The sequence below is a fragment of the Perissodus microlepis genome, chromosome 7, assembly GCF_051167445.1.
Source record: "Perissodus microlepis isolate ML-2025 ecotype Zambia chromosome 7, ASM5116744v1, whole genome shotgun sequence".
NCBI classification, from domain to species: Eukaryota; Metazoa; Chordata; class Actinopteri; order Cichliformes; family Cichlidae; genus Perissodus; species Perissodus microlepis.
The window spans coordinates 61,063,648-61,081,820 of record NC_140467.1 but is presented as its reverse complement, the minus strand read 5'-3'; the positions used below and the strand labels follow the sequence as shown (position 1 = coordinate 61,081,820).

General features: G+C 42.5%; 2 protein-coding genes across 6 annotated transcripts in view; one reads left to right on the top strand and one right to left on the bottom strand.

Annotated features, from left to right (window-relative positions):
• The window catches only part of LOC146384448 (voltage-dependent calcium channel subunit alpha-2/delta-4-like), an 82,101-nt gene that overhangs the window by 36,434 nt on the left and 27,494 nt on the right, over positions 1 to 18,173 (top strand). The gene's annotated exons all lie outside the window — the stretch shown is intronic.
• On the bottom strand, positions 723 to 11,478 carry LOC146384449 (leucine-rich repeat-containing protein 52-like). Its single transcript, XM_084936407.1, has 4 exons — positions 10,988 to 11,478; positions 3,390 to 3,529; positions 2,265 to 2,930; positions 723 to 2,016 (listed from the first exon to the last, which is right to left on the bottom strand). Exons 2-4 carry the CDS (start codon positions 3,433 to 3,435, stop codon positions 1,547 to 1,549), a joined length of 1,182 nt encoding a protein of 393 aa, XP_084792533.1. The 5' UTR covers positions 3,436 to 3,529; positions 10,988 to 11,478; the 3' UTR covers positions 723 to 1,546.

Below are 18,173 nucleotides of genomic sequence, written 5' to 3'. Positions count from 1 at the left end.
TTAGCTGTGGAGACCAAACATGTTTATTTCTGTTGGAAAATAAGACATTTTAACATGGGAGTCTATGTGGGCGGAGTCACTTTAGAAGCCAGCTGCGAGTGGCACTTTGAGGAACAGCAGTGGCCATATGCTGACCATTTTCAGTTGTTCTTCTTGAGTCGGGCAAGAGCAAAAGATAATGATGAAGACATTGAAGGTCATACAGTACGTACAGTACACCACGTGACATGAAGCATGTGGTGAAGCTGCCTGCAACAGCAGCAGCTATCGTCTAATTAAACTGTAACATGCAGTGGAAATGAAGTTCAAGGTAACTTCTCCTCCCCGGTCAAAAGCAAAGGAGAACACGACTCTCAGGACTCTGTAAGGAAGTAGTCCTCTCACTCACATTTAAGAACAGCGATTTAGAGGTTGTGAAATGGACCAAAAACACTCCAAGGATTATTCGCAGAATAATGCAAGGTTAACCACCATGAGGATGCTTGCCTAAAGGGCATACCATCATGTTTGCAAGTTTGAGGGTAGAACCTACACTAGACGCCACATTTCTTAAATACTTTCAGATGAAACAAGAAAAGTGACTGATTCAAGTATCATAACACTTAGGTGTGTAATAATGAATGTGATGAATAAGGCTGTTTGTCACTGGTTAACTTTGTCATCATGTTAGATTCTGTCTTGTTTTGTGGTTACAAGGGAATTTAAAAAGAAAAAATACCCAGTTTAGATAAATAAAGAGTTTATTACCTTCAGCATGATTAACAGTCCTTGAGTTCAATTACACTTCAATTTATTTCATGTGCTTATCACATGTGAGCTGATCTCCTCACGCTCTTTCTTTACTTCACAATGTTGGAGATAATAGTCATCGCTGTTTCGTTGTGCTGGATTAGAAGCTGTTGTAGCTCTAAGCTTGCCCTCTAGGTGGCAGTACAGCTCTAGTATTGTTTGAATGCAGTTAACCTGTGATGAAGCTTAAAGCAGCGTTTACCTGACAGCAGCAGAATTCTGATGTGGTTCAAAGTGTTTGTTATTCTGAGGAGATTCAGCGGGGGCATCCACCTAACACAGGTACAAAGAATTATTCTGCAGAATGGGGAATGTAAAACACGCACAGCTGATTAAGAGAAAAGTAATTTTTTGCAGCTCACATCAAGAGAAATGTCACACATTCACAGACGTTTGTACTTTTTGACTTTGTGCTTCTTGGGCTCAGATCCAAAGACGGGAACTAAACGTAGATTGATATTTCTAAAGAAGAAACACACATGAAGGGAAAGTCAAGGTGCAGAAGTGCCAAACAGCAGCTTGAGAGAAGTTTCAAAGCTGGCTGAGGGATGCAGCGCAGGGAATAACAATTCACAGAGCATCCATACATTAAAAGAAGTACTGCAGAATCACAGCTTCACTGGATTTAGTCCGCTCCATTAAGCTGCACAATCAGTCCCCACCCGGAGAGTTTCGCCCAGTGAGCTGCAGGGTTTCTCTCTGCAGACCTCGTCTCATCAGTGATGAGAGCTGAAGTACAGAGGCAGAAATCAGTGTGTTAGAAACTGCTGATTCGATAACTGTGCACGAAGCCGCAGGCCTCTTTGGGTGGCATTTCCTCCAGTGAGGTCGGGGATGACGTCTGCCCGTCTTCCAGGTCGGTGTCAGCTCCAGACTCAGCCATCAGGGGCTGCCCGCGGCTCTTCATCTCTTTCTGGTAGCGGGCTACCAGCGAGGCGTAGACACACCCGTAAGTCGCTGCCACCACCATCATGACGCACACTGTGCCGCACACAACGGCCGCAACTACCTGCGTGCCCTGTGCCCGGCGGACGCTCACGGGTCTGTAGCGCTGACGGATGCAATCATCGGCACCTCCGACCCGGCCGGGCGGGCAAGGAGGCCGGGTGGCGCCTTCCTTGGTTGAAGTCTGGAGGCAGTAGCTGAACATCTCTGCTGGCACGCTGCGGATGTCCCTGCCCTTCAAATCCTCCGGGAGGCTGCACTGCATCACATCTACCTGCCCATCTATAAAACAGATGGAGAGGGGACACAAAAACAAGGGGAAAGAAGGAGGAAGGGAGAAAGAAGGGAACCAGGAGAGACAGGGAAGGATTGAAAGATATAGAGGTCATTGTACTCTTGGATGTCTTTGCTCAGCATACATCCATCCTGCAGAGCGGAGATTAATTGCTTAGATTATACACCCCAGACTCGCTCCGGTACAGTCTTAAAGTATTTGAGATATGGAGAGGCCTGCTAACAGCCCTGCTCACCCCTGTAAATCAACCACTCCATCCAGTGCTTGAAGTCTCTCAGCTTGCAATCGCATTTCCAAGGGTTTCCTACCAGCAGGAGGTGCTGTAGCCCCACCAGGGGTTCAAATGTGACTCTGTCCAGGGTGACAAGCCGGTTGCTGGCCAGAGACAGCCAGGTGAGTCTCTGAAGCCCATCCAGCAGGCCCTTGGGCAGCCACAGGAGGCCGTTGGAGGACAGATCGAGTTCCTGCAGCTGCCATAGCCCCTTGAAAACCTCCTTGCTCAATCCAATACTCCCCTGACTTCCATTGAAGGCCTCGACTGTCACTGTGCTGCTATTGAGTTTACTGAGGTAGTTGGTGGACAGGTTTAAGCGACGCAGGCTGTTCAGGCCTAGGAAAGCTCCTGGCTGCACGGTTGAAAAGTGGTTCTGGGAAAGATCCAGTACCTCCAGGCTGCTGAGGTTGGACAGCTCAGCTTTGCCCAGGAAGGTGAGATTGTTCTGGGGTAGGTGGAGTGCCAGAGAGTCCTGGGCGAGCAGCCCAAGGATAGGCGTCAGAGAGAGGAGTCCAACAGCAGTGCAGTCAGTCGTATTGCCATAGCAGGTGCAGACACCAGGACAGCCTGTGACGGAACCCAGAAGTCCCAGCAGAACCAACACCAGAGTGGACAGAGCCACGCAGACTGGAAGACACGAGAAACGAACAGAATAACAGCGTCTTTTACACTGCCAAAACTAATCAGTACATATTTTAGAAACATTTAAACCTCATGCATTAACTCTGTGAAGCTATATTCAGTTTAATGTTGTAAACTTGCAAGCCTACTTCCCTCAGTTCACCTAAATTTGCTTTTTAATGAATCATAGTAGATTTTCCTCTGTTATAAGCAGATCACTTGATCACTGAAGCTCAGAAAGAGAGCGATGTAGAGAACAGTGTGCTCCACATCTCTTCATAAGAACAGGAGCATAAATGAAGGCATCAGATTAATTCCTGCAGTGATTCATGTTGACGTCTCAGTCACCAGTGCTGGAGTCTCTCAGGTTTGTCGGCACACTTAATTTTAGCTTTCTGGTAGGTAAACTATACATTATATTTAGGTGAAGATATAGGTTTTGTATAGTATATGAATTGGACTCACCCAGTCTCTCCAGATGACTTCGTCCATACTGGTGCTGGTTCTTCATGTCTGCCACATCAAATCCACTGAAACCTCAGGCTGCCATCCAGCTGTTCTCTCTCTCGGCCGGGTCACGCAAACTTTCAGCTTTGGAGAGTGTCCTGAAAAAAAATGTACATGCAGAGCTAAACATGAATGTGTCAAACGCTGACGCGGAGTTGCAAATTGTTCCCCAATGTGAACTATTATTGAGATCTTTTACAAAAAATAGTTGCAAATATTATTAATCAGCACGAGACTGTAGCCTAAAGGATAAGGTACATAATTAGTTTCATAAACACAAACAAATATTTTATGATATGAGTAAAAGAGTATAAGTAAAAGTTATAATACTACCATTAATACTGTATAATGTTTAGTTTCAAAATGTACTTAAAGAACTTAACGTAACTTAAGTTCATAAGAATGTATATTTCTTTAATGCTGAAACATGAAGATGAACTAAATCTTTACAACAAATAGTTTAACAAGTCTGATATTTCCATCCAAAAGTAAGGTAAAAGTGCAAAGAAATACTGGAGTATAAGTATTGTATGTATATAGTATATGGGCATTGTAATAGTACCATTACTAAGGCTACTGAAACAAATGTAGGGTTCAGAGTGAAAGGAAAAGGTTCATGTATCCTGTATGCACCCCTCCCCCTACACACAGAGTGGAGAACAAATTTTATCCAAAATATGAAAATCACTCATTCAAATGACTTCAAACTCAGCACTCCACTTACTCGGGCTCCCAGCTGCACACACAGATAGTTTGAAGAGGATTGATGAGTGTTTTTGGAACTAGATAAAGAAAAAATGAAACTACATACAGAGATTTGTGTGCAGACTCATAGCATCCAGTGACCGTCCTAGCCATGTCTGTTAGGTAAGACGAGAAGGTGAACTGGACTTTAATTTGGGAATTTTGGACGACTGGGGAAAAAAGCCGCCCTTTTAGAATAACAGGTCATCTTTGTGATGCTTTATCTTTATTCAGGTTTACATTTATCCACTCACTGCTGTCTTTTCCTTCTGGTCCAGGGCTTCAAACTGATTGTTTTCTTTCTACAAGCCTGTTTTTAATTTAAACCACAAAGAGTGCAGCTCAGTATGGAAGATTAAGTGGAGTATGTCAGATTAAAAACTGCAGACTTGTGCTGTAATGGGCAGCTTTTTTGCACGCCCTCAATCCTTTTCATTCTTCTCCTTTCTTGCTCAGAGAAAACACACAATGCGCTTCATGCTGAAGTGGAATAATCCTCTGTGTTTTCATCCACCAACATCAGAGGAAAAGTCATTGCCAACTTTTGTCTTCTTAACGCCCACTCGCAGTTCATGTACGCTGTGGATACAGTACAGCATTGTTTCACACATGCAATCAAGAAAACTGTTTACATTTTTTGACGATTCTCTCTTTTTTATAAAAAAATAAATAAATCATTGACTTTACTTCTCTTGATATCTTTGGATGTTTGGGGCACTTCTGATATGCAGAGGAAAGTGTGCAGGGGGAGATAAAGCTGCAGTGGAAAAAGAAAAGTGCTGTCACTCCACCATCCATCTTTAACTGCTGTAAAGAGCTGGAGAAACGCTGCCTCAAGGTCTTTCTTTTGTTGCAGGTCCTTCTTTTGTTAACTTGGCACAAAGATGTCCGTCACTCTGCTGTGAACTGTGTGAGGCAGAAAGTCGCCTTCGGGGTACAACTGACATTAGAAAACAGGGGAAATTACAATGCAGGTATAGAAGCGAGATAATGGCTCCCTCAAAGAATATTTGACGTCACTTTACATCATCAAGAGACCAGGGGAAAAAAAATCAGGGCCTTCATCCCAGGATGATATTGACAGGCACATCCTCTGTGTATGAATAGAAGATAATGTACTGTAAGTACTGGTGCTCAGAGTGTCTGCAGGATTAGACTGTCCTCATCAGAAGCCATCACCTCAACAAAACCAAAGCAGAGGCAGAGTAACCCCAGTGTGTTGGCTTTTGTGTTCTGCACACTGTGAAGGGGAGTGAAATGAGAATCCTGCAACCAGACTTTGAGGGACAGCTGTCATTTGCATTTGATCTTCAGAGTTGCCCTTAAGAGGATGAGCATGCAGAAAAAATCACCTCTGATGCTTTCTGATGTTGGTGCTGGATCCGAAGTATTTGTAGAAAGAACAAAATCTCACATTGTATAAATCCTTCAGGCAGAGCTGAACTCGATGTCTTTATCCAGATCCCTTTACTTTGGGATTAAAGTACCAGTGAGCACCCTCGGTGCTCTACACTCGCCCGCCGCTGCACACTCAAACACATGCGCAGCTGCGAGCCGAGGACCAAAAACAAACGTAGGGGCTGGTGTGTCATCTTCTGTTTATCAATCTGTGAAGTTGCTCCTGGCTGCTTTTCTGCTGTTTCTCTCCTCAGTCGTTCGCTCCTTGTAGCTCGCCCTCCTCTCTGCCCTACTCGGCGTCTCCTTCTTTGGACTTTTAAGGACACCCCTGAGAGCGCAGAGGCTGCTGGGTGTAGGTCGAGGACGCTAGGTCCAAAATCAAATTTTCCCAGTGGGTTTATTCATAAAAAAATACAGTCTGTGAGACAGTCAAGGAAAGACTGCTGGGGTTTTTTCTGATGGAGGCTTTTGATGCTAGCTCTGGTAAATACCTGAGTTAGTCTATTGTATGAATCAAAATGGAAGCAAATATTTAAAATATAAATAGGATAAAGCTTTAGTTGCATGTTATTTTGCAGATTTTAAACTCCAAATCAGCGGTCCCCAACCTTTTTTGCGCCACGGGCCGGTTTATGTCGAACGATATATTCACGGACCGGCCTTTAAGGTGTCACAGATAAATACAACAAATGAAACCGGTATTGGTACCAAAAAAGGAAGATTTATTCATAACACACGGGAAAAGACCCAGGGAAACCGAGTTAACGATAAAAACGATTAAAAAATAACGATAAAAACGATTAAAAAATAACGATCAAAACTTTACACCCGAGCCTCAAATCTTGCAGCCCGGTACCAAACGACTCATGGTCCAGTACTGGTCCATGGCCCAGGGGTTGGAGACCGCTGCTCTAAATTAAAAAATAAATAAATAAATACTAATCAGCAGTGTACAATGAGTTAAAGTCATCTATAGCTACAATGCTAAACCAATGAATATATTAATGGATCGAAATTGATGTTCCAGGAATGTGTTATAAAGTCCACCCTTATTTCTTCCATGGGAAGTGAGAGGGTAAGTAGCAGCAAGGTGCTGCTAATCAAATTACTTGATTAACTGATCATCAGCAAGTGTGAGCAGCTCTATTAAAGCACAAGTTTTGTCAGTTTGCTGATTTAAAGTATTTAAGTATTCTGTGTTAACACATTCTCAGCAAATTCACCCGGTGCAATGGTCAGAGAACAACCCAAAAGCTCCATCTCAGACTCTACAGGTTAGTTCAGTGAGCATGTTAAATGTCGAAGTTCATGGCAGTACAGTTAGAAAGAGACTGAACAAGTATGGCTTGTTTGGAAAGGTTGCCAGGAGAAAACCTCTTCTCTCTAAAAAGGACAGCACAGCTTAGGTTTGCAAAGCTGCATCTCAACAAACGAAAAGACTTTGGGAAAGATGTTCTTTGGACCAAAGTGGAGCTGTTTGGCAGTAATGCACAAACAGCTTATACTAACTGTCCACACGGTGATAAGGGCCTGATGATTTGGGTTTGTTGTGCAGCCACAGGATCCACGCACCTTGACTGAGTCAGGTGTTCTCAAGCTAAACGTGAGGCCAACTGTCCAACAGCTAAAGCTTTGTCCAAAATGGATCACACTACAGGGCAATAATCTCTGATGCTGTGGTGGGCCCTTCAGAGAGCTGTGCATAAATAAATGTGGCAAACCTCAGTGAACTGAAGAGTGGACCAAATTCCTCCACAGGGATGTGAGAGATTGATAAAGTCGTACAGAAAACAGTTTCTGCAACTTGTTGCTGCTAAAGTACGGAGTCCTGTGAAATCCTCCTTTTCACATGATTACTACTGATTCTATCAGGATGCTAAGACATCTTCCTTATTAAGAATTATTATGACTTTTTCTTAAGTACAGAGTAAATATTTGTTTCCCCACTTTGTTTGGCATTGAAACCATATTTTACAATCTTTAGTCTCTGGGGTAGTGCTACTTCTATGCCAATTTTCTACACTGCATTTATTTCAGAGCAAATATTCTGATTTCCTGTGGGACATCTCTGCCTTGTTCTTGGTCTCCTTCTCTTTTCCGCACCATTTAAAAAATCCTGGAGACGCCCCAGAGACTGAGACTTGCAGTGCCAGTATGGCCTCTGAGGATCTGCAGAGAAAGTATTTCATCCTATCCTGTGCTTTCCTACGTTCTGATAGGTTAGAAGTGTAAAAGTGCACTTTGCATGCTCTTCTACACCGAGCCCGGAGAAGCATGTTTTTGATATATATGTGTATATATTTTCTGGGGCCATAAAGTATTAAAGTTTAATATCCAGCTCTACTAATCACACAATATTGGGTTATAGAACTCTTTGAAATAATTGCGCTCCTGTGGTTTGAGCTATACTGTAATATTCTTTGTGGGTTTTATGTCTCTTCAATGTTCAAATGTTTCCCACTCCAGAAGCCCATATTCCTCCTCATTCTGCAGGACACAGCATGGATCCTCCCACAGTAACGTCCCAGTAAAAGCTTTCCCAGTTATAAAAACTGAAGCAAAATGTTCCTCCGTTCCTCCTGTGTTTCAACTTTATGGAGGTTTTGTGAGTAAACGGCTGTTGAGTTGAAGCAGCTTGTCAAATGCACCATCAGCCAGATTAGACGCCACCCACACAGCTGCGAGGGGTTGCAGATTAAAACCCCAGTTTCAATCCCTGAGCAGGACAGATGCCTGTGCAGGAGTCCAGATGTTGTTTAAACATCTGATCCCAGAAAACACTTCCTCCCGCCCCGCCCGCCCCGACCAGCCTCTGACCCGCGCTGTCTCGGTTTTTATTATCGTACTATTACCACACACACATCTGCTGTTTTGTTTGGCCTGTCAGTTAAATCGCTTTCACAGCGGTAAACAATATACAGCCGATCTGCTCATACACACTGAGCCACTCTGGTAACAGCTAGCATCATGCAGCCATGATTTTCTTTTTGGAGAATGTCACCTTGTTGGTTGTTTCTCTGCAGCAGTCTAAGTTCCACACTGAGTGTGTCTTCCTATGTGTATATCAAGGAAGTGAGTTCCTTGGTTTATTCAAGTTGATGTACGAGCTCAGTCATTATAATATTAAATGGTTGCTTTGTAGTTGGGTTAGTTTAATCAGACATACTGGCGATTGGTAGCTGTAATACAACCAGTTTTATACCCATTTATTACTATAAAATTGCTTGTTGTGAACAATGACACAAAAATCCAAATACTTACTTAATGTTGGTGAATAACAGTGTAATGCTTGATAGGATTTGTCTTTATTTCAGTACCATGGTTAGCTCCTGGGGTAGATTAGCAACAAGCACTGTAGCCTCTGCCGGTCTTTTGCTGTGAATCGCTGCTCGCTAACACATTCAAATAAGTTTAGCATTGTTTTAACCCATGTGCTGTCCTGGGGTCATTTCTGACCCCTGAGGACAACAGGTGTATGGCAATCGGGAGGACATTATCAGGGTTAATTAACTGCTTTTTATCACTAGTTTAAACAAGAAACAGACAAATAGTGACTAGTAAACACCCTGGAGTTCTACCTGGGCTTTAATAGGTTAATTCCAGTGTGTCAAAATAAATATTTCCTCATCATTTAGCAGGTTACATTTGTATTAATGGACTGACCTTAAAACCATTCCCCCCGACTCTGAGATTAACGGGGTTCAAGAAGCGAGCGTCAGTGAGGTTTGAATTAGGCCGCGATGTTTTCACAATGCAGGTGACGTCTCTGAATTATTGGGGATAATTCAGAGGATTTTGCTTTGTTTCAACCATTACTGAATGAAAGTCACTTGAATGAGTGACTGAAAGCATTATGTTATATGCATGTGCTAAATTACTGGGTGAAATTGATGTTTCAGTTATCCTTCCTGACATCTGCTGAAGGTAAAAGGCTACAGGGATCTGTGACATTTTACCTTTAGTTATTAACTTATCCCCAAGCTGTAACACCACAGTGTTTCTTACACAGTGCTCCAAAAATCTGTTGTTGAATTGAGGTGAACTGGAGTTTCCCCCTCAGCTCCACGTCTCTCTGATCAAATTAGGTTTTTGTCCCGCTGTAACTGCCAGCAGTGGTTCTGGTCATTAAATCAGACCTTGAGGCTTCAAAAACATTTCCTCAAAAACCTCTTGATCGTTAATGCTGCTCTTATTTCTTTATATCATCTTTTTATTGACTGTGCAGCGATTCTAACAACAGCCTTCTCACTTAAAGTTCTCTCTTTAAGCCTTTCATTATCTGCTCAGGCTGAAATGGTGTAAGACAAATCAGCAAACAGCTTTCCACTTATGTGGAAAAGTGGAGGGTTATTATCTCGATTTAAAACTCCACTGTTCGGATTTTGTCATTGAAGTGCTGCCATGTGACGTTCCCCGCTTCATCTGCAGTGCATCGCCATGCTTTTCTGGGCTCTAACTTGGCATCCGGCGAGCTGCTTAATGGCCTCTGACAGGCAGTCTCTCCCCCACCCCCCCACCCCCCCGTGGCTGCACTTTTCCTCCAAACAGCCTGAGAATGAGGCATCCGAGCGTTGGGTCCAAAAGGCCGAGAGCACAAACACACTGCAGCATCCACACTGAGGCGGGCAGGGAGACAACAGGGAGCAAGTAAACAACACGCACACATACACACACTGAATACATGCCAAAAGCGCGCACACACACACACACAAGCTCACTCCCACACGCTTTTAGACTCTCTTTCTATTAAAAGCATCAGCTTGTACTCTGCATGGCCTGAAGTATGTGGACACCCAAAGATTTCAGCCGTGTGTGTTGGATGAACGGGGGACTCCAAAGTCTGGACATTAACGGGCGTCACTAACAGCCCGGTTTCCCATTCAAGCTCATAAAAATTTGTGAAGTCAAACACTGATCCATGGTGATGAGGTCTGGCTCACAGGCATGATTCTGTGCAGATCTCCACACCACACTGGAAAAATCATTCCTTTATGGCAATTTCCCGGTGCATGGGGGGAGATGTATAGGGGCAAACTGTGGAAACCCAAAGTACTCATTACATGCCCTACAGCTGCAACAGTAAGTCAAGGTGCTATTTTAATCTGTGGGATACGGGACACGTTTGTCCAGTTTCACAATGGATTAAAAATGGAAATAATCATCATGAATGAAATGAAAAGTTGCAGGTCTGGCAGAGAGATGAAACAGGCTGAAACAAACACTAAGTTAAAGTTACAGTGGACAAGAGTGTCCACTTATTTCTGCTCACCTATTGTTCACCCTCATGCACAGGTGTATAGACAAAAACACACACTTTCAAAGGCATGTTACTGAGCATACACCCCCCCCCCACCCCACCCCACCCCCCACCACACACACACACACACACACACACACACACAAGAGCCGCTCACCATCTGCTGCAGTTTCAGCCTCCAAAGAGAGAAAGAGGAGAGGAACTGTTCTTCTTCTCCTTCATATGCAGCATTCGGTAAAGGAGCAGCTCTAAAGGCAGCGATTTCTGGATTCTGATTGAACCAGCTTTCTCTCTTCAAGGGCACAAAGTGGTTTCGGTTTAAAAGCCAGAGGCTCGAGTCTTTGTTCAAACCAGAATCTGGAGTTTTATTCCGGATCAAACACGGCTCACATTCGTTCTCCTCGTCTTCGTTCACGTTGCTCGCTGTCTTGGCTTCCTCTGATCGTTGTGCGCTCTGTCCAGCACACACCCAGCCCACCGACTGAGGACGGGCGAGCCTCTGTGTGTAAAAAAAGAGGGAGAGAGAGAGGGCTAGGGAAGCCACATGCTGCTGCTAATGCTGCGTGTGTGCGCGTGGGTGTATGCGTGTTGGTGCGCTGGAGCACCCGTCCTCTCTGTGTTGCATCGAGTGTGTAATGTGCATTAAAGCTGTTTGACAGAAATAGTAACAGCAGAGTGCGTTGCAGCTGCAGGCTGAGCTCTGAATGAAGAGAGTCGGAGAGAAAGTAATCGGTAGTATTTCTTCACAGTACCTTAACTACTGCATGTGCCAGGGCAGCAAATTTACAACGTGCTAGAGAGACTAAAACGATCTAATTTGTCAGAAGTATTAGTGTTTATATGAGACATCATAAGATGGATTTATGAAGACGATACAAAAACTTTGACTTCAGGTAACTGCTGATGCAGAGCACTGATCCCATATCAGTGTTAAATTAATAAGGCAGACCCCAATCTGGTCCACTGGACGGCTTTGGAAATGTGTGTGAGGGCATAAACTTTTAACTGTTTTATGGCCATTCCTGCTGATAAGGAGCTCCCCCACTGACACTAAAGTAAATAAGAACTAGATGAATAATTAAATGACAGAAAATTCTTGTTTTTCACAATCTACAAGATAAATTTCTGATTTTAACAGTGTGGTTTCAGTAAAAAATGGACAATGGACTGTGAAAAAAACCAAACTGTTCCATTTTATAATTACAAGAAAGTATGTGCAATGAGCTAACAGGACCTTGTCTGTAATTTTACACATTCATTTCTTACAATTTATGCCCAAAGAGTCATGCTTGGCAGACTTTTAATGTACTACAGCAGCATTTCTTTGTCATGTAGGGAAAAAATGAGATTTATTATTGAAATTGCACTTTTTTTCCTTCAATTTAAATATATCAGGGATTTACTGTGCAGTGAGTTTGACATCCCTGGAATAAACTTTATTTATCACTTTGAGGAAAATGCTGGGACTCATCCTTATGTTTGAGGCAACGTTAGGCTCGACTTAAACACTTCTCTCCTCACTTAGCAACAAAGTATACCAAACGTGTATCACATTCAAGAATATAAATGTACTGAATTTCTCTTTGTTAGTAAAATAAAAAAGAAAAGAAAGGAAAATTACTTAATAATTAGACAATCATACACAGAGTGGAGCAGAGAGACACAGGTGGCATAAAATAATGTGTCGATGACAACTTGTTACATCAGCTTAATTAAAGTTTCCACCCACAGACTGTCTGTGGTTACATGGGACATAATGAGTTAACAAGCTAAGTCAAAACCTTTTGTACACAGTCAGAGAGAAGCTCTTGATGTATGTGACGATGTGGAATACCTCCAAACTGTTGATCCTTGCAGTTAGCATCCTCCGTGCTATGTTAGCTCTCCGATGCCAGATGCTGAAATTTGCATTTCTAAAAATATGTCAGTTTTCTGTTAATCTCCAACCTCTGCGAGGGAAAATATGTATGACCCGACCAGTTGGTGCTGGTGATTGCACTTGTCTAAATGCACTTGCGAGAATGTCTCATGACAGTGACGTAAGCAAGTGCGACGTTCGTGACAACAGCTGTGTGCAGATCAACAATGGATAATATATCAAGTGCGAGAGAGTATGAGCGTGCAGCGTTTAAAGTGTGGAAGTACTGACCTTATTTTAAGTTTGATTCCATAAAAAGTGACAAAAACAGCGTCCGTTGTGCGTGGAAAGAAAACATCTTTTTACAGCGAAAAAAAAACCCTAAACTTCCAAGCAAGCACCAAGTGCGCTATGAGGTAATGGGAAACTCACAGAGAAACTCGCGGATTCTTCAACTGACCGCTGCGGCACACCTGCACCAGGGTAAACCTCCGCCTAACCCACTCCTGCTTTACAGGTGAAAATAGAGCAACAGGACCGCTAGTTGGATGTTATTTATTTTCTGCTGTGTTTTACTTGCATCTATTTGAAAGACTGAGTGTAAACACAAAAAAATATTTTATTTTATGTGCTGGAATGTGCAGAAAATAGGTTTAAATGTTAAACAAATTTCTTCCAGTCAGAGAATGGTGCTTATAATTAAATTTTTGCTTGATGCATAAAATTAAAAGATTAAAACTAATAAAACAAGTTTTAAAAAGAGACTTTTCCATTTGATTACATTTTGTATGATGGATTGTGCAGAAAAAGTAGAATTGGGCTGAAAGATCTATCGCTTTATCACCTATTCAGGTTGTAAATCGTGTTTTTAAAAAGTAACTAAGTAATTAATTACTTTTGAAAATAAGTAATCAGTAAAGTAACGGGATTACTTTTTTGGGGAAGTAATCGGTAATTAGTTACTGATTACTTTTTTCAAGTAACTTGACCAACACTGCTAACCACCAAGGATTAACTTTAAAAACAGTGATACCAACCAAAAATTGAGAATGTTCACCTTGTAATATAAAATTTTAAGCTGAAACTAGTGCATTTTAAATGGAACAACTTTTACTTTCAAAGTCAGAGTCTTTAATACAAACTACAATCAACCACGGCAACCTGTTAACAATAAAAGCAATCACAAGGAGCAGCACCATATACCTCTTTTCCACCAATTTCACCCCGCAAGCAACCTTCTGGAACCACCTGTCAGGCACTCGGGTCTCACCTCTGATTGGTTGTCTCTGTTTGTCTCGGGCCATAGCCTGACTGTTAATGGGGCTCTGCAGCCTGCTTTGCAACCCAGCTCCCCCTTTTCAAGCTGTGTGACTTCATCAGTGTTATATCTGCTGCTGCTATCAGTGCCTGCTGTGGTCTGTGTTGGGGGGTTTGCCTCTCTGCTCGTGTATGTGTGTGGAAGAGCAGGGAGGTCTCTGAACAGACACATGCTGACAAGTATAAATTAGTGAAATGGAAAGAGAAGGAAATAACCACCATCTTTGTACTAACGTGGTCCTGACTGAACTAAAAATAATGAGTCTTACTGAAGCACAGTGAAAGTTGAAATAGCAGATGTACAGAGGCTGAACTACACAAGCATCGGATAAAGAGTAAGTAAAGATAAAGAAAGAAAACAGAGCAGGCCACTCAGGGCTCTTACTGCATCGTCAGATTTGCATTTCACATTCATAAAAATGGGTTAGATAAACTATATTGATCACTGTGGTGAAATCATCTTACCTCAGCAACACTGTAGCACGATCCAGAAACTACAAATGCAGTTATCAAAAACAATAAGAGGAATTTTCAAAGATTGCTACTGTAGGTAGAAATTCATATGTACAGGCCAGTAAAGGTATGCATAAGTATATGGAATATTAAAGAATAAGATTAACACTATAAACAGAGCTGACAATAAATTGGATCATAAAATTTTTATGTTCTGAGTGGTGCTCTCACTTTTTCAGCACACTCAACACAAATGAGAAGTTGGTGGTCTATTAAAATAAAATGCAGGCTTCAGCTACAGATTAAAATACTCAGAGACAAAGGGAGAATAACTGTTACATGAGTCCCTCAGTATTTGTGTGTATTTTTACTTTATGTCAAGAAGCATGAATAAATGTGGTGCTTGTTTTGTCCCGTCCTTGCAGACTGCAGCAGAAACAGTTCAGCTGCAGTTCTGAAGGGCGGCGATAAGGACGCTGCTGACAGGAAAGGAGAAAAAAACTGAGAAATGAAATCAAACGGCAGAGCAAAGCCGCAGACCAGTGAGTCTGCAGAGAGGCTATTTTAGAGGAATGACTGAGAGTGATGCCTTAAGAGGTTTAAAAGACCCAAAGGTCAGGACACTCCCCAAACACAAATGCAGTGTCACATTTCCCCCTTCTGCTACGAGCCTGCTATTACACACTGAGCTCGGGGGGGGGTGTCCCAGTACTGTACTCTCTTAAAGTACAGACAGAATTTCCTTGCTGTCCAAAGGCTGCATCATCAACCTGCAGCCAGCAACCTTTGAACTGAACTGGCAGAAGCTGATTGTTTTTGTGGGACTAGCAGAAACAAATTTTAGGCACAATATTGATGTGACATCATCTTTTAATCCCTTAAGATTACAGTTATGTTCACATCTGTGCCTTTATATGGATACTTTCACATATTTGTCTACCCAAATGTGACATTTTAGTGTAAAATGCATGTAAGAAATATGATCTTGTTCCTATTAGGAGCTGTTGTTGTTTAGCCTGTGGCTAAATGAAGTCTAACATTACGCCTATCTGCAATTTTCTCTTTATCAGCAGGGCTCTGTTCATTATTAGCTTGCTGGTGCCTGTTTCCCCATCCAACAGTGACAGATCAACTTCATCCGTCCAATAATTCTTCTCTTTTGCCACTGTTTTTGGATGGATGTTCACATTTAGGACAGAGAAGACAGATGGTTTGAAAGAGGAGTGAAAGAAGCCATCTATGTCCACTGTGAGCGACCATCTTTGAACAGAGGCAGTGGTTTACGACACCAACTGTCTGCCATCTATAATCCGCCCACTCAGATCCTGGGCTATCTGACCTCAGTAAGTCACATGATAGAGGGGGGCTAGGTCTCACAATGGGTTCACCCGAAACCTTGACTGATTGTGACCTACACCCGTTTTCACACCTTGGCTTGTTTGATTAGGCAGAGGATCAATAGGGGGTCCGTGACCCTCTTGGGGACACTCCCATAGGGCTTAAAATCTGGGACTGTCCACCATTTGACCTTAGAACTGAAGAAGCTTCTCGGATGAGAGGTGAAACGTCTTCAAGCTACTTAAAGAAGTCCAGACGCTTTTTTCCCCAAGCTCTTTAGCAGTGTAGGGACTAACGTGTTATTAAGTAACGCGTTACAGTAACTACGTTATTATTGTGGTAACGAGCACGGTAACTAGTTATTATGTCAAAATCAGGAACGCGTTAGTTGTTACTGAGATTTAGATAGGCTCGTTATTCGTTACTTCGTGTGGTGGTTATCGCAGAGCTTCCACAGATTCAGTAACATTAGCAAGTGGTGGAGGCCAGCAGGTGGATGAGGGAAAGTGGAGGCAAGAGGAGAGACCTGAGGCGGCCGCCAGTCCGAGTGTGAACTGAACTTCAGGAAAGAAGTTATGACCTGCAGTCTATCTGGGTCAGATATAAACCAAGTTTAGGTGGAGTTTATTTTCGTTATGCTGACTTTTTCCTACTACCTACTAGCTAGCATGACGGAGTTTCTATACAGCTGGGTGGGAGCTATGATGTTACTGATGTTGAACTTTATTTTGTTCATAAGGTTAATTATTATGATGCCAACCATCCCCTAAAAAACGGAATCGTCTCGTACTCAGAGAAAATATTAGGCGTTTCTTATTGAGGTGAAAAGAAACACAGTTTGTCCCGTAATTCAGCTACAATGAAAAAGACACAAAGCTGCAGTTATTCTGTCTTTTATGCTGTCAGCTGCCTCTTCTTCTCTCATTCTCTCCCCCTCCCTCTCCTGTTTCTACTTCAATCATGAAACTGATCAATGATCAGCTGATCAGCTTTTCTCTCTTGTTTGTTTATCGCCCACTTTGCGCCAGAAAGAGGAAACCAGCCGATGTCGCGCTAAACAACAGCAGCACGTTTAAGCTTGATCAGCTGTTGTTAGAATTTATTTAATATTACTTTCTAGTATCAGCTGATGTTTGCTGGAGCCACAGCTGTAAAGCTGCTGGTCATGATGTCGGTTTGTATATCTGGTGAGTGGGAAACATGAAGATGAAACCAGGAGATGTCCTTACTGAATCATCAGAGCTGAATAGGTGATGGAGAAACAGGTTTACCTTTTAGGTGACATGAATGAGTTGAAGGGAAGTTATGAACTGTTTCTGAGAGACAAATAACACCAGGATCCTTTTTTATGTAGCTGACAGCTGGTAACTGTGCAGGGGCGGGTCTAGCAAAGTTTTGCCAGGGGGGCCAGGTAGGGCATTAACAGGGAGAGGGGGGCACAAAGAAATACTTTTCTTTCTTATTTTCATTTAAAATGTCTAGCTTTTAAAAAATAATTATCTGAATCTTACAACAAACGACTGATAGATTGATACATATATACCATCAGAACAGTGAACATCACTGTCACAACAGTGTTTGTTTTCATTCAAAGGCTTTATGATTTTTGCTATAATGGTGGGCCGGTCTCTAGTCAAAATGCCCGGGCCGATTTTTTGTCCCAGTCCAGCCCTGTATGCAGCTCATCTGCAGTCTGGTGTTACCTACATCTTCCTATTCAGGAGGCAGAATTTCCGAGTTCTGAGTACAATCGAAAGCACCACGACTGCAGTTTTTGTGTTGGATGTAAAAGGCGCACATGACGCTGTGACGTAGGCTAGAATCATGGCAGCAGTCAATGACGGTCCAGGCGTGGGATTTCTCTCATGGAAATATGCACATTATCTTTTCCTTTCTATTGGTAGGTGGCACAGTGCACTTGTGGCAAGTAAGCAAGCTAGAAGACTGGCAAAGTTATGGAAGCAACACATTAACAAGAGAATTCTGAGTAAAACCAAAGTTACTTTCCCTAGTAACTTGTTACTTTGAAAGTAACGAGTAACTTGAAGTAACTGAGTTACTTTTGATAGAAGTAACTAGTAACGTAACTAAGTTACTAATTTAAAGTAACTTACCCAACACTGCTCTTTAGACTACGATGACCTGGATGACTGAGAATCTTCACAGACATACTACCAAAGATACTTCTGTCAGTCAAATTATTCTGAAGAGGTCAATGATTCATTTGCCAGCAGCTGCAGAGTCTGGAGTTAAGATACTTAGCAAGTCCACTGGCAACGTTACCTGTAACATGAAAAACCAAACAGCCTTCCTGCACATGACTTCTTTGCGCTCTGTTTTCAGTCTCCACCACTCTCTGTGGGGAATATCTAAATTA

Coding starts and splice junctions, on each gene's coding strand:
- LOC146384449 (XM_084936407.1), bottom strand. CDS start 3,435: ATGAAGAACCAGCACCAGTATGGACGAAGTCATCTGGAGAGACTGG. Junction 2,931..3,389: donor AAGTCATCTGGAGAGACTGG/GTGAGTCCAATT, acceptor CGTGTCTTCCAG/TCTGCGTGGCTCTGTCCACT. Junction 2,017..2,264: donor GGAGTGGTTGATTTACAGGG/GTGAGCAGGGCT, acceptor TCTGTTTTATAG/ATGGGCAGGTAGATGTGATG.